Source organism: Sturnira hondurensis, unplaced genomic scaffold (genome assembly GCF_014824575.4).
Source record: "Sturnira hondurensis isolate 20B ecotype Veracruz unplaced genomic scaffold, ASM1482457v3 Scaffold0009719, whole genome shotgun sequence".
Classification (NCBI taxonomy): domain Eukaryota; kingdom Metazoa; phylum Chordata; class Mammalia; order Chiroptera; family Phyllostomidae; genus Sturnira; species Sturnira hondurensis.
Window position 1 is genome coordinate 17,665,803 of NW_028082350.1, and position 15,802 is coordinate 17,681,604.

General features: G+C 44.3%; 1 protein-coding gene across 7 annotated transcripts in view; it reads right to left on the reverse strand.

Annotated features, from left to right (window-relative positions):
* Nucleotides 1-14,918: 14,918 nt before the first annotated feature.
* POSTN (periostin) overlaps nt 14,919-15,802 on the reverse strand; it is a 30,350-nt gene continuing 29,466 nt past the window's right edge. For all 7 annotated transcript variants that reach the window (XM_037057684.1, XM_037057683.1, XM_037057682.1 and 4 more), the window contains one exon: nt 14,919-15,697. In XM_037057684.1, coding sequence (XP_036913579.1) covers nt 15,660-15,697 — 38 coding nt within the window. In that variant the 3' untranslated portion in view covers nt 14,919-15,659. The remainder of the gene's footprint in view (nt 15,698-15,802) is intronic.

The following is a 15,802-nucleotide window of genomic DNA, read 5'->3' on the forward strand; positions in this document are numbered from 1 at the left end:
CCGGTAACACACGTACTCACCTCGTTATCCATTCACTTATTAATATACAATGTGTTCGGCATTGGCCACCGCCATGTTTTGATACAAAGGAAACTGATAAAGGATGTTTATTGACGTGCAAGATTTCACGATCTTCTTGGGAGACTCATAATTTACCTTGAATGAGGTCGAGACCAGCCCTTGCATGGGGGCCGTCCTGCTGCCCGGAGGAGTGAAGAGCAGTACCTGTGTGTCCACCCTGATGGGCCCAGTTTGGGGGGCACCACAGGCTTCTCTACTATAAGATCCTCTTTAAAACAGAAATACTCGCCCTGGCTGGTGTGGCTCAGTTGGTGGGGCTTTGTCCCATAAACCAGGAGGTCATGGGTAAGATTCCAAGTCAGGGCCTGTGACTAGATGGATCCCAGGTTCGATCCCAGTCACCGCGAGCACAGTAGCCAGCTGACCTGCTCTCTCTCTCCCCCTCCCTTCCCCTCTCAATCTTAAAATAAATAACTAAAACAGAAATAATCCTTGCTAGGTTTAGCTAGGTTTAGCAGACTGGGTTTGGCAGGCCAAATTTTGGGAAGAATAGATTAGATGGCTCAGAATTATATTGGAGACCAAAATGAATTTTCTGAGGACACCCAGGCACTAACAGAGCCAATTCACTTGTGATGTATTTCAGCATTCTGTGACGAAGAAAACAGCCACTGCCAAAATAAATGATTGTGTTGACATGAAGGAAAAAAATAAAAATACTATTTTAGAGGCATTATTATTGGCGTGAAAAAATGTGTGTTCACAGTATGTCATACAGTAAAAATAGTTAGGAAGAAATGCCACATCATGATGACACATTTTATTGAAATACCTATAGAACATGAATGGGAAAAAGTGGAAAATACATGGACCAAAAAGAGTGTGAACTCTGAAGAGCTGTATGAAGTTATAGCTGGTGTTTTAAAATTTTCTTCTCATATTTGGAGCATGTATTACTCTATAGTTTTTGCAACATTTTAAACTTTTTAACTGACATATAAAAGAGGTTTACGAATGTGCGCCAGTGGCAAGTGAAGGGCTCTGCGGCTTTTCAGGGACTGAGCGCCGCCCTGTGCTAAGCCTCTGAGTCGACAGACGGACAGACAGACAGACCATGTCAGCAGCAGCTCACCGTCAGCTCACCGCTCCACCCTCTTCACTCATTACTTCTTCATAGTTTTCGTTGAGGCGCTACCATCAGCCTTGGGCACAGGCCCCCGTGAACCTAGGGTATCACGTTAACTGTGCACAGCACTGACCGTAAATTTTCTCTGTGGTTTTGCTCGTATAGGTGGCGGAGTGTGCAAACTTTCAAATATGTAATCTAATCCGTATGTGTGAACATGCTTTGTAAACCTCAAATACATAGTGCCAATGCTGGTAATTATTATTTCACACTTCGTTGACCTGATGAGCAAAGACCATAAACTGACTTGGCTACTGATTTTCTTTCTTATTTTTTTAGTTAATTAACTTTCAGTTGCACAACTTCGGGCTGATTGCATAGTTCGCAGACTCAACAGAATGCAACCCAAGCTTTCTCACAGGATGGCGTCCCCTGTTCCGGTGCAGTCGCAGGGGATGTGGCCCTTTCGTCTCAGTGGGTGGCCAGCCCGGAAGGACTATGGCGCAGCTGGGAGGCCCTCTCTTCAGGGATCTGTGCTCGTCAGCTTCCCAGACCATGAGACTCAGAAACCAAAGCCCCACAGGACCGAGAGCACATGGGGATGACATTTGTGAAGGCTCTCAGAGTCAGCGGCCATGACATCTGTCACAGCCCTAAGCTGGGAGCACCCCTTCCACGGGGGTGTCACCTTTAACCCGGCAGTGATTTCTCAAGATCTCTCCCAATTCTTCTCAGGGCAGAAGATTTTCAAAACCAGGAGGCAGGCATGCATTATTGGAAATCACGTTTCTCAAACTTTTGAGTTAATAAAGTACAACTAAAGTAAATTCTGCTAATTTTGAAAATGTTGATCGTTATATGTGGAAAACACAAAAGGGTGTCAGTCCTGGGAAGGTTTAAGATCTGGCCAATAGCTCAACAAGTGTATCTTTTTATATCCTTCTTTAGTAAAAACTTAGTATTCACTGACAAACTACAGTGCCGGCTTGTGTCAAAGAAAGAAACCGAGACAGAGTTTAGGAGGCTTTGAAAAGCATGAATTAGACTTGTCTATGCCGACACGGCAGATCTTCATAATATATCACTCTTTCCAAAAAGTAGTGGCAGGAGAAGGGAGGAAGGAAGGAAGAAAGGAAGGAAGGAAGGAAGGAAGGAAGGAAGGAAGGAGAGAAAGAAAGAAAGAAAGAAAGAAAGAAAGAAAGAAAGAAAGAAAGAAAGAAGAAAAGGGAAGGAAAGAAGAAAGAAAGAATGAAAGAAAGAAAGAAAAGAAAGAGAGAGGCTCGTATATGCACAGTACATATTTTTAAGATAACACAAGGGATTGGAAAGAATGGCCAAGGATAGGAAGAGATCTACTTTTAAAAAATACGTGATCTGTGCTTTGTATTTTATGCCCTGTATATTTACTACCTCTACAAAAACATATTTGAAAAAAAAATCCAGAATACTCTGTACTGCATCAAACCTAAAACCTTGATTCAAATATTTAAACCTGGCTTCCTAATGAAGTTTTCTTTCAATTTTATCATGCTGTCACTTAAGGCCTCATGCCTGCCATAAATCATTTCTATTGGTTTCTTCTCTACTGTTTTATTAACATTTACAGTTCTCATTAAATGTTAATTAGTGTCTTGAGCAATCACTCATGAGCACACAGGAAGGACAATAAATCAATCGTCTAATTGTTTGTAATCGTCTCCCACACACCGCTCCGCACACAGACATGGTCAGTGTTTCCACGTCCAGACCGTTCCCAGGTGAAAACTTCGGTGTGGTGTTGATGGCGGGTGTTCTGCTCCGTGAGACCCTCTTTAACATGGTCAGTCTTACTTCCAGCGAACGTCGTATTGGCTATGGCTGGATTGTTTATGCACAACCCAGAGAAGATTCAATAAAAATAAGTGACCTAACCCAAACAAACAAAAAATTTAAATTTAACAGGTCACTAAAGTGAAACACAATCACAACCAGGTGTTTATTTGAATTTTAACATCACTCTAATTTTGAGCACTTGGTACCAAATACTAGAGATTATATTTTTAACAAATGCATTTCCTCAAGTTTATGATACTGTTTTTTTATCCTTTTTAGGTTCAAAGAGGTTATAGTCAATTACCTCCAACTTAACTGGACATTCCTGAAGAATTACCTTTTATATTCTCTTTTGTACCTAGTCCCCAAACTCATGCCAGATTGTCTTCTGCCTGCCTACTCGCTCACTCACTCTTGTGAAGTTTCTTCTACTTTCCCGAGACTTCCCTTTCAGTTTGGTTTCTCATGCAGCTTTAATTTTATAGCATATTCCATGGAATATTGAATTTTGCTTCTGCAGCACTTTCAAGTCTCAAACCCACTAATTTTCCCTATTCATGCTGTCTGGATTCCTAAAGTTACGCAGCAAACCAGCTTTGTCCCTTTTTTGGCTATTATGAACTGATGACAAAAATCACGACAGCAAGGGGTCCGCTCCAGGGTAATTATGTGGTCTAAATGGGAAAGTGAGTACCAGCAGCAGGAGGGGGGGCATCCTTGTAAGATGAACATGTAAGAATCAGGAAGCCTGGTGTGACTTACTTATTTGATCTAGTTAATTCAGTGTTTAGAATACTAAAATAAAATCCCAAGTTCTTATTAGCTTGTTTTGGTCATATGAATCAGAGCCAATTACCACAACATTTCACGGCTTAAAAAACAGACAGAGAAATTTTTACTATTGGATGAGAAGCAGGTCACAGCAGACAAATGGTTCCATTAAAACAAGAAAAGCTGGATGAATCACACAAATCATATTTCACAGAAAGCTTTGTGGAAAAGCTAGTGGCTGGACTTAATCTTATTTTTCTTGATTTTTATTGTTGACACTATTATGGATGTCCCAATTTCCCCCCTCTTTACCCACCCTCCCTACACCCTCACCCCTCCTTCCCTCTGGCCACCACCACACTTGTCTGTGTCTATGGGTTATTCATGTCTGTTCTTTGGCTGATCCCTTCCCCTTCTTTCATTCAGAACCCCCTCCCTATTCCCCTCTGACAGCTGTCAGTCTGTTCCATGTATCCATGCCTCTATTTCTATTTTGTTCATTAGATTTCACGTATAAGTGAGATCATGTGGTCTTTGACTTTTTCTAACTGGCTTATTTCACTTAGCACAATCGTCTCCAGGTCCATCTATGCTGTCACAAAAGATAAGAGTTCCCTCCTTTTTATGACGGCACCGTATTCCCCTGTGTAGATGTACTACAGCTTTTTTATCCACTCATCTGCTGATGGGCACTCGGGCTGCTTCCAGATCTTGGTGATTGTAAATAAAGCTGCTGTGAACATAGAGCTGCATATATTCTTTTAAATTGGTGTTTGTCTGATTCTTAGAATCTGTTCCCAGAAATGGGTCAAAAGGCAGTTCCATTTTTAATTTTTGATGTGACTCTGCACTGTTTCCCACAGTGTCCGTCCCAATCTGCATCCCCACCAGTGGTGCATGAAGGTTCCTTTTTTCCACGTCCTCACCAGCACTTACTGTTTGTTGATTTATTGACGATAGCCATTCTGAGTGGTGTGCAGTGATGTCTTATTGTGGTCTCAAATTGCATTTTTCTCATGAGTAGTGGCTCTCAACAGAAGCTTGTTGTGGGGGTGGGGGCAGGAAGCTACAAGAGCAATGTCCGTGGCCGCGCCAAGCTGCAGGGAAAACCGAGACTTGTGATCAGGGGCCATTGCCTGACCCTGAGGCTCTGAGGAGTGTGGAGAGTTGGGGTGAGCCTCCCAAAAAGGTGTGATAAAGCCTCTGACAGTTTTCCCAGCAAGCCGCCCCTCCCAGGGGGAGGAGACCAGCTCCTGGGCCGTGAGAATGTCTCGAGACATTCACCTGGTTTTGAAGCCACAATGATGAGAAACTGGAAATCTGGGCTGGTAATTCCCAATATTCAAAGCTCAATCGTCTGCAGAATTTCAAGACTGCTGAGCGAGATACCCACCGGGTTTCTAATCTACAGCCAAGACGACATGACGAGAACAACAGAGTCGACCCAGAAGTAGACAGACTCACACTAAGTCTATGAGGAAATTCGGAACAGGCTTATTCTCAGATTTCATTGCCATGATCAGCAGTGCAGGTTTTTGCCTCCCAGAGGAAAAGGGGAACAACCTGGCAGCAGCCAGCCTCCTGGAGTCTCGTGTTCTACCGCACACGGTGGTTAGCCTGCCATCAAACACTTATAACAACCCCAGGGTTACAAAAACATGACCACGAATAAAAATCAAAAATAACCAATCATAAAGGCATAGTTAATCTAGAGGTTGTAGTTAGCAGTAGAGAATTTTGAAATAACTAAGATTAATATGTTCAAGAAAACAGAGAAAAAATGGGGCAAAGTAGATGAAAGTATAAAATAGAATTGTAAAATTTATCTACATAATGAACCAAGTCAATATTCTACAATGGGAAAAAATACGCTATCTAAAATTAACAACCCAATAAATGAGTTTGCGGTTGCTAGCTGATCAGACGCAGTGGAAGACAAGGTAGATAAAGTGAAAAAGAGACCAACAGAGCACATCTGAATCGAGACATGAAGACCACTAAATAGAGCAAATGCGTCCAACATGCTAGAATAATGTAGTATATCTTTAACTGAATTCTTAGGGAAAAAAAGAGAAAGAGTAATACAGAAACATTAAAAAGTTAATAGTCGAGATTTTTTTAAAAAAACAGTGAAAGATATCAACACACATATTCACAAATCTCAGAGAACACAATGCAGGCTGAACAGATAACCATACCTGCACATAGAACCATTCAATTTCTGAAAAACAAAGGCACAGAGAATCTTAAAAGCAGTTGGGGAAAAAAGACACATCACTACAAAAGAAACAAAATTTACTGATTTCTCAACAGAAATGTTGGAAACAAGAAGATAATATAATGACATATTTAATTGCTGAACAAAACTAATTACCAAATTATAATTCCATACCCTGCCAAATACCTTTCAGAAATGCATGTGAAATAAAGCATTTCAGAAAAAGACTGAGAGACTGCCGTATGTCAGCATCCAGATTGAAGCAAAGGAAAAAGCTAAAGAAATCCTTTTTTTTCCAGGCAGACATAAAGAATTAAAAAATCTGAAAGAGCAGAAGGGAATAAAGAACAATGAGAGAGCACATACACTGGTAAACACATGAATATTCTTTATACAAAACAACTACTGTTGTGTCTACATTACACATAGAATTAAAACGCTCGACAACCACAGTGTAAAAGGTCAAAGTGCAGGCAAACAGACCTGAGAGTTTCTGGGATTTTAGCATCGTAGGGGGATTGGCAACTTTCTTTGTCTTACCCCTTTGATTGTTCTAAACTCCCTCCAACACCTTTTCCCCTTAAACCTATGCAGGTAAAGAACTTGCTTTCTTTTCTTTTCTTTTTAATTGTTGTTCAGTACAGTTGTCCTGCCTTTCACCCCATTGCTCTCCCTGCCCTGCCCACCCCGTCTTCCATGGTCCATCCCCCCCACTGTCCATGCCCATGGGTCCTCTGTAGATAGTCCTTGACTTGCCCCTTCCTCTTCTTTCCCCGTTACCCTCCCTCCTCCCCTCTGGTCGTTGTCAGTTCTGGTTTGTTTCACTCTGACAGTTACTCACAATCACGTCATAGACCTTTACGACAACATCTGTTTTTCTTTAGGATGGAATAAGGTTAGATATCTTCTTTATCCTGAAGCAACTTCTGATGTGCTTGGCACTGGGAGCTCTTAGCAGGGTCTGGGTCTTTACCTCATGTTAAGTTGGACATTCCCCAAATCGGTGCTGGCTTTCTTGATGTAGTTTTGGACTTTTTACTTTTTGTTTGTTTGCTTGTTTTTTTGCTTTTGTGTTATGTGTGTGTGTGTGTGTGTGTGTTACCAAATCAGTCATGGCTGTTATCTGGTCCTTCCTACATTCTCGGGGTTTGGCCTGGAGGGCCGCCCCCCCGCCCAGGGGAACTTGGAAGCAGGTTGGTGCTGCATGGTGTTCCAGCTGTCTTGCAAGTTGTCAAGGAAGAGCTCAGAAATGTAATGATTGTTTTTGAAATGACGGCTCGTGAAACTCGGTGGATGTTCAGAAGGACTGCGGTTTTCTAGAGGCCTGTACAGGGATCGAAACTCAAGAGTCCAGCTGTTTTCTCTGTTCACAGGAAAGAAGAGTCGTGCCTTGAAAAGACTGGGTGAGGCCCTGACTGGCGTAGCTCAGTGGATTGAGCGCGGACCTGCAAACTAGAGGATCGTGGTTCGATTCCCAGTCAGGGCACATGCCTGGGTTGCAGGCCAGTTCCCAGCAGGGGACTCACGTGAGGCAAGCATACATTGATGTTTCTCTCCCTTTCTCCTTCCCTTCCCCTCTAAAGATAAATAAATAAAATCTTTAAAAAAAAAGACTGGGCGGAGCTTATCACTAGAATGGGGACAACTGCACTGGGGACAGTGGCTTCCTCTGACTTTTGTTAGTGCCAGTGAAACACACAACTGACGTGTTCTTGACTTTTATAATATAATTATTCCAATGATCAATTTACTGCATTACATTAAATGCTGTAAAGATTTAGTATCATTTTTATCAGAAAAAAATTTGTTTTTTTTAATAAAAATCCAGGTGTTTGATAATACAGTTTTAAAAACTTCGTGTTTGCCTGAATTATCCAAATAAAGATTTCGTCTGCCCCAGGTGACCCTGGCCACGATAAGACGAGGATGGGTAGTAAACATAAAACATAGAAAGAGAAAGAAAAGAAGTATGTCACCTGACATACTTTGTGCCAGGGCCTGGTCCTTTCATGTGCCCAGTGGGTGACCTGTGACCTCCAGGTGCTTGACTCCCGTGGGAAAACCTCGAAGGCCCTGGTCCAGAGAGCCGGCCGTATTCAGGTGGAGACAAAGGAAGCAGCCAGGGCGTCTGGCTGCGAAAGGAGCCAAAGTCCTGCGAGGAGATGCAGCCCATGCGGGACTGAGTCCTGCACGTGGTCAGTTGGTTCCGGGACTTTCTGTGTTCAGGGGAGGGGCTGTCTCTCCGCTCTGTGGGGCCGAACTCCGACTCCACTGTCTGGTTGGAAGTGGCGACTTGTTCCTCATGTGGTCCTTCCGGAGGTGTCACTGCATTGGTCCCCCTCCCCCTCTACTTGGGATGCGTGTTTTCTTTCTCACGATGCTATAGCGAGCTTTGGGCTCCTTCTCTGGTGAGTTTCACCTCTAACCTGGGGTGAGCCTGGCTTTCCGGGGGTTTCTCATCTCCCCCCCTGGCCATGGTGATTGGGACCATCTGCTGGGTGGGCAGGGAGGGCAGATTCCTGGGGTGTATCCTCTGGATGTTAATCTCTCAGCCTTGCCCTTGACCTCAGTGACCTCACTCCACCTGCCAGGGACTCTTCCTCGTCTCTGGCTAACCTGCCTCGAAACCCACGAATCTCAAACTCCCAGTTCAAAAGGCAGACGTGATTAGAGGAAATTGCTAGGAAAATTATTTGCTGAACTTAGTTTTAATGATTTGCCTTTCCCTAATTTCTCCTAGAAATAACAACAAATGAATCCCATAGGTTCACTATATTTTGTGACAGGGAAATCACACTCTTGGGAGGAAGCTTTATTTGCTGCTGTCTGTGAACTAGTGTGACCTGACTGTGGGAGCACTTGAGAATTGTCTCGAATGGGACCCAGGGGACCTAGCTGTTTTGAGGAGACTCGGAAGCTCGGTCCCTCAACTCCTTTCTGGTTTAGCCATCGGCCTGGTTTAGGAACAGGAGGAAAGACGTGTATTCGAGGTGAGGGTGAGGAGCAGTGCAGGAAGGGTTAGGCGGCATGAGGCCGGGTGCGCGGAGCACAGGCAAGTAACCCGTCGGGCTCAAGGGCGCAGGAGAGACCAGGGAGGGATGCAGCGGGCATTTCAGAAGTGGAAGGCCAACTGCCGGCCAAGGTGAACGCGTAGGTAGACACGCTGTGCCTCCTTGCACAACCCAAAGGAGGACAACGACCAATTTAAAAGCAAAAAACAACCAGAACTGTCAGAAAATTGAACTGCATGGAAGTCCAACAACCAAGGAGTTAAAGAAGAAACACTCACCCAGACTGACAGGAAGGGTGGAGACAGGCAGCCAGATGCAGAGGACTCGAGGCGGGGCAGCAGCTGGCTGACCTGGGGTCCCACATTTGTGTGCGGATAAACCAGGAGGAGCAACTGGGGAGCAAGACAGACCCACAGCCCAGGATCCGAACAGGGAACTAAAGCCTCAAACCTCTGATGGAAAACACCTGTGGGGGTTGAGGCAGTGGGAAAAACTCCCAGCCTTACAGGAGAGTTCATTGGAGAGACCCACAGGGTCCTAGAAGGTACACAAGCCCACCCACCCGGGAACCAGCACCAGAAGGGCCCAGTTTGCTTGTGGCGAGCGGGGGAAGGGACTGAAAACTGACCAAGAGCCGAGCAAGCAGCACTGTTCCTTCTCGGACCCTCCCGCACACACAGGGCCACAGGGCAGCCAGGTAGGTTGCCCCGCCCTGGTGAGCACCTACGGCTCCACCCCTTACCACCTAATAGGTGCCCCAAGACAAAAAAATATGGCCCTAATGAAAGAACAGATAAAAATCCAGAAAAAATGTAACTAGGCAATGAAGAGATAACCAACCTATCAGATGCACAGTTCAAAACACTGGTGATCAGGATGCTCACAGAATTGGTTCAGTGTGGTAACAAAATAGAGGAAAATGTGAAGGCTATGAAAAGTGAAATAAAGGAAAATGCACAAGGAACCAACAGTGACGGGAAGGAAACCGGGACTCAAATCAATAGTGTGGACCAAAAGGAAGAAATAAATATTCAGCCAGAACAGAATGAAGAAACAAGATTTCAGAAAAATGAGGAGAGACTTCAGAACCTCCAGACAACTTTAAACATTCCAACTTCTGAATCATAGGGGTGCCAGAACGAGAAGAGGAAGAGCAAGAAATTGAAAACTTACTTGAAAAGATAATGAAGGAGAACTTCCTAAATCTGGCAAAGGAAATAGACTTCCAGGAAGTCCAGGAAGCTCAGAGAGTCCCAAAGAAGTTGGATCCAAGGAGAACACACCAAGGCACCTAATAATTACATTAGTCAAGATTAAAGATAAGAAGAGAATCTTAAAAGCGGCAAGAGAAAAGGAGACAGTTACCTACAAAGGAGTCAGCTGATAAGACTGTCAGCTGATTTCTCAAAAGAGACCTTACAGGCAAGAAGGGGCTGGGAATAAGTATTCCAAGTCATAAAGGCAAGGACTTACATCTAAGATTACTCTATCCAGCAAAGCTTTCATTTAGAATGGAAGGGCAGATAAAGCGCTTCCAAGATAAGGTCAAGTTATAGGAGTTCATCATCACCAAGCCCTTATATGAAATGTTAAAGGGACTAATCTAAGAAAAAGAAGATTAAAAAGTATGAACAATAAAATGACAACAAACACACAGTTATTAATGACCAAACCTATGACAAAAACAAACTAAGCAAACAACTAGAACAGGAGCAGAACCACAGAAATGGAGATCACATGGAGGGTTATCAGCGGGGGAGGGGGAGGAGGAAAGAGGAGGAGGAGGTACAGATAATAAGTAGCATAAACAGTAGTTACAAAATAGACAGGGGGAGGGTAAGAATAGTACGGGAAATGTAGAAGCCAAAGAACTTATATGTGTGACCTGTGGACATGAACTAAAGGGGGGAATGCAGGTGGGAGGGGGTGTGGAGGGTGGAGGGGAGTGAAGGGGGAAAATGAAACAACTGTAACAGCGTAATCAATAAAATACATGAAAAAAAAAGAAAAAAGGTATGACCATCTTCAGTAGGAAAACAGAGGTGAATAGATTAGCTATTTTGAAGGCTTACTCTGTTTTAAAAATGTATACATAAGACTGTACCAAAGGATATTTTTGTTATTTTACCACATTTTTTAAAGGGCAAAGAGCTCTTAAACATTTCTTAAAATGTTGAATAGTAAAACCAAAAGATATGCCACATCAGAACTCCCAGTGGTTGGCCAAACCATAAAGAACAGCAGTTTCTTCAAAAAATGTGCAGCCTGTTTTGCAGAAAATATGGTTATCATTAAATGTTACTTTTTATTTTCTTCCAATTGTCTATCTGGTTCAAGTAATGAATTTTAAATTTTGTTTGGTAAGTTTACTGCAAATGTGCCAAAATTTGACATCTGCAATTCTTAGTATCTACTCTGCTAAGGAAAACAAAGTGTCCTTTTAATTAGGTATGACTTCAGACCCACAAACAAATCGATGAAGTCACTTTTTCCTCTGCTTCCCAGGAACAACTGCACCCAGGTCAGTAGCCGGGCCTGAGGCTTGGCTGGGGACCGCCTGCGACTTGCAGGTCCTCTCCTCCCCCGCCATACTCTTCCCGGTTTCCTGCCAGAGCCTAGCACCGTGTGTTGAGAACAACGGGGAGGCCTTGCACCTTGTCCTGAGAGTTCCAGGTTCCTGAACCTTCGCTCTGGCCTTCAAGGACCTTCTCTTTTCTCCCCATTCTGGTGAGAAAACCAACAACAGGACACAGTAGGATGAGTGTGGCGACAGGTGAAATGTGCTTCGTGTCTTCAGACTTGGAAACCAGCGAACAGAAGAAGCGCTTGCCTGAAGAGGCGGCATTTGAGCCAGGAGCTGAAAGACGACTGGATGTTGGCTGGATGTACGAGGGGTGTCGATGCAGGCGGGCATGTGTAATTTCGGGGGTGGTGTGTGTGTCGGGGTTACTGCAGAGAGCAGGGTGAGCCAATGCGTAGCCCAAGTGCATGCGAAAGTGTGAAGGGGAGTCAGGCTGCACGGACCGCATCGTCACGGTTTGGGGCCTGGTGAACCCCCCAGGAGCAGGTGTTCCGGGGCCAGGTCCCCGTGAGCGGCTGATGGAAGGAGTTCAGCCCCCATCCTGACAGCTTGGGGGTGACCTGAAACAAGGGTGAGTGAGACATAACTGTGTTTGGAACTCCAAAGGATTTCTGATAACAGAGAAGCAAGACTAGGGGCCATGAGAGGCGAAAATGTAGTAAGTAATCCAAATGAAAAATTACAGTAGAAAAAAATGGATATTGTACGAATAGTAATGAGCAAAAGATTATGGGAACAAAATGTTGAATCCGTACTTGTCACAGATACATGAATTTGTGACGACGGTGTCAAAGCAAATCAATAGACAAAAGAGAGTCTTTTCGGAAAATGGTGCCATGGAAAAACAGTCCATGGGGGGGGCAAGTTTCTACCTGTATCTTAAACAAACATTAATTCAAAATGAATCATATACTTCCAGGTAAAACAACTCTAATAAAACTTCTAAAAGAAAACATAGTAGAACATTTGTTTTTCTTTGATTAACAAAAGGTTTCATAGATATGACACCAAAGGCATAATTCATAAAAGGAAAAAAACAGGATAAATTTGACTTTGTACCTTGAAAAACACCATCAAGAGAATGAAAAGACAAGTCACATACTAGGAGAATATATTTACAGTTTATGGAGCTGGTAAACCACTTGAATCCAAAATACATAAGGAATCTCAGAACTCTATAATAATACATTTTTAAAGTCAATGCAGTTAAAAATTGGCAAGCTATTTGAACAGATACTTCACCAAGGAAGATGTAAAAATGTCATATAAACCCATGGAAATCATGTATTAGGGAAATGTAGCTCCAATGTCACCATGAGATACTGCTGCACAGTTACTGGAATTGCTAAAATTAAAAACATCAGCCATGTCAAGTGTTGGTAAGAGGAACTGGGACTCTGTACCTCTGTTGGGAATGCCAAGTGGAACACCTTTGTCATACAACTTGAGTTTCCGAAATTCTAATCATACCCCTGCCGTCGGACACCCACATATTAATTAATCCGAGGAAAAGCGAATCAGACAAGGCCATGCATCCCGTGCGATCACTTTATGGAACTGTCTAGAACGTGCTGTTATCTCTAGCACCAGGAAGCCGACCGGCGATGGCTGGGAGACCTGCGGTATCAGTGGAAACTCGATAGAGCAGTTTCTCAACGTTGGTGCCGCAGACCTTGGCGGTGGGGTCAGCTTCGGGGGCTTATGTTAAAGCACAGCCTTCAGTTCCTTGTGCCCAAACTTGCACAGGCTGCTTCCTGGGCAGAGTGAGAACAGGGCTGAGATCGGGGGGTGCGGGGTGGGCGCCAGGTGTCGGACTGGCACCTGCCACGGGAGGGCTGCGAGGCTGGTCGTCCGAGTGAGGGATACGGGGCAAGACAAGGGAGAAAGTCAGGGGAACTCCCTAAGCCTCTCTTACTTTCATGTAAAACTGGAGACGATAAAACCCTCAGAGTTTTCGAAGGATTAAATAGTGTGTGTAGAAGCACACGCCCACTCTTCAGTTTTTAGAAAGTGAGGATTGACATGTGTGTATATGTCTATCTCAAATTCCTATTCTGTGGTTTCATTCTTCATTTTCATGTATTTTCATATTCCGTGCTTTATGAATTTATTTCTATTCTATTAATAGTCCCTCTTTTAAAAATATATATTCATACATGTCACTTGCCTCTGTACTTGAACAGAGAGATATGCTAGACTTTGCATGTGTACAAATCCATACTGATTTCTTTTTCGTTCTGTGGTTTAAAAAAAGCGCACCTGTAAGTCAGAAGTCTTTAAAAGGCGTCACCTCTCAGCCTTGTTCCTACTGTCCTGGATCACGATTTTCGAAGTCCAACTCGGCCTCGTCGTCAGTGAGAACCCTGAAGGGGCTCAGGGAAGAGACACACTTACCGTTTGTCCACTCAGTTAACGTGTGGGGACCACGACCCACACGCTATGTGCTGAGGTGGCCGCTGCCTGTGTTGGTAGCGGTTTGGTATTTTCTACCATTACCCCTTGTGTCCACCTCCTCTGAATGATTTTGCCGTGGTGGCCACACCCCCTCTGGGCGAGATGGAAGTCCTGAGACTGCCTACGGTTGGTAGGACATTTTCTTTCCTGGCAGGAGCCCTAAATACTGGCCACTAATCTCACCACCGTCCCAGACGGGAAAGCCTCCCGAGCACCAAGGCTCTCAGACAGGGCCCCAGCAAGCAGCACTACCAGAGTGCATCCTGCTTCTTCACCCCGGTGGTTCCTCAGATGAAGAACCAACACTTTGCTGCCCCCGGAGTTTTCTAGGTCCCTCGGGCACTTTAGTTGGAGCCTCGGACCCAAGCTGGGTAAGCGCGGTCACAGTGGCGCCTCCCATCAGGCCTCCCTCAGGCGTGCGGCCTCCCTGTGACTGACTTCCAATGCATGGCATGACTTTATTACACAGCCACAGTTCCTGCAGTGTCAACTCTGTTTCCCATGCACTCTCAGATCGGCCAGTCCGAGCAAGGACAGCGTTTGCGGAGATCCGGTAGGTCAGTCTGACACCTTTATCCTCCTCGGCCAATACCTTCCCTCCCCTTCGTTGCCCTGCAGTAGACCCTGATATCGCTCCAGCCTCGGCTCCGAGTATCTCTGCAGCCCCCCGATGTCCAGCCCAATCTTAGGACAAATTAGTCGATGTGTTTGTGCTTGTTGGTGCTGATTAGAGGCCGCGGTGCATTGTGGGTTATTGATGATTAGTCTCTACCCTAGGAAGACGGTAACTAATCACCTGTCGATCTTGACAGCTTCGCACAGTTCTGAGGTTGTGCTAGGTACCCAGTTCACGTTTAATACTTGCCTCATTGTATAATGATTCTCTTTCAACACAGTCATTTTAAAAATTCAAGAAACGCTAACTTTATTCAACTTCCTTTAATGAGTATTTGATATAAAAAGAGGTATAAGTCCTGTTCCCATGTTCGATCCACTTATTAACTTAGAGTTTTGCGAATTACCCAATTTGGAGTAATTCTCTTTATACCTGAAAAATGATCTTACAGGAATGTTTGAGATAAAAATAGGCATTGCAATAAGCATATGGCAAACATTCGAGAGTACAAAATGAGTTGTAGAAATAACATAATTTACCGGTAAACCCACATTGCATTAGAAATGTGCAAAACCTTTTGATGTAAAAGTTGTATTTGTTTTTTTTTTTTTTTGACCTGAGCACCCTTTTCCATAACTTAGCTTTCCATGGGGGGGGAGGGGGGTGGCTGATCCCCTGCATTTTTTATACCCACTCAATCAATTCAAGGCTCCATCTTCTGAAGGCGGGGCACAGCCCACACTAGGAGATTAAATTGTAAGGAGGCCAATGGTGGGGCTTTCTCTGGTGGATCACAAAGTCAGCCAGAACTTTTAATGTCAAGCTGTAGAAGTCTGAAATGTGTTCTAATTCTCACAGTTCCCACCCACAGGAGGCTAACCTAAAACTTCCCTCCTGTCCTCCATTCAAAAATGAAGTTTGTGTTCAACACTGGTCGGTGATTGCTTTTTGGGGGTGCTGGTTTATTTCCTGATGTCACCGTGGGACTCGCTTGTCATCTCCCCGTAGGGTCAGGGGGCAGGGTTGTGAAAACGATGTCGTCTGGATTTTCACTGAGAGCTGCCTTCCCTCGATCGTCTTCTAGACCCTGAGGAGGAAGGAGGGAGAATGCCAGACTGTTTGCGCAATGAATCTTCCGAGGTTAACAATAGGCTAGTCTTTGCATAACTTTATCTATAAACACCATATTTCT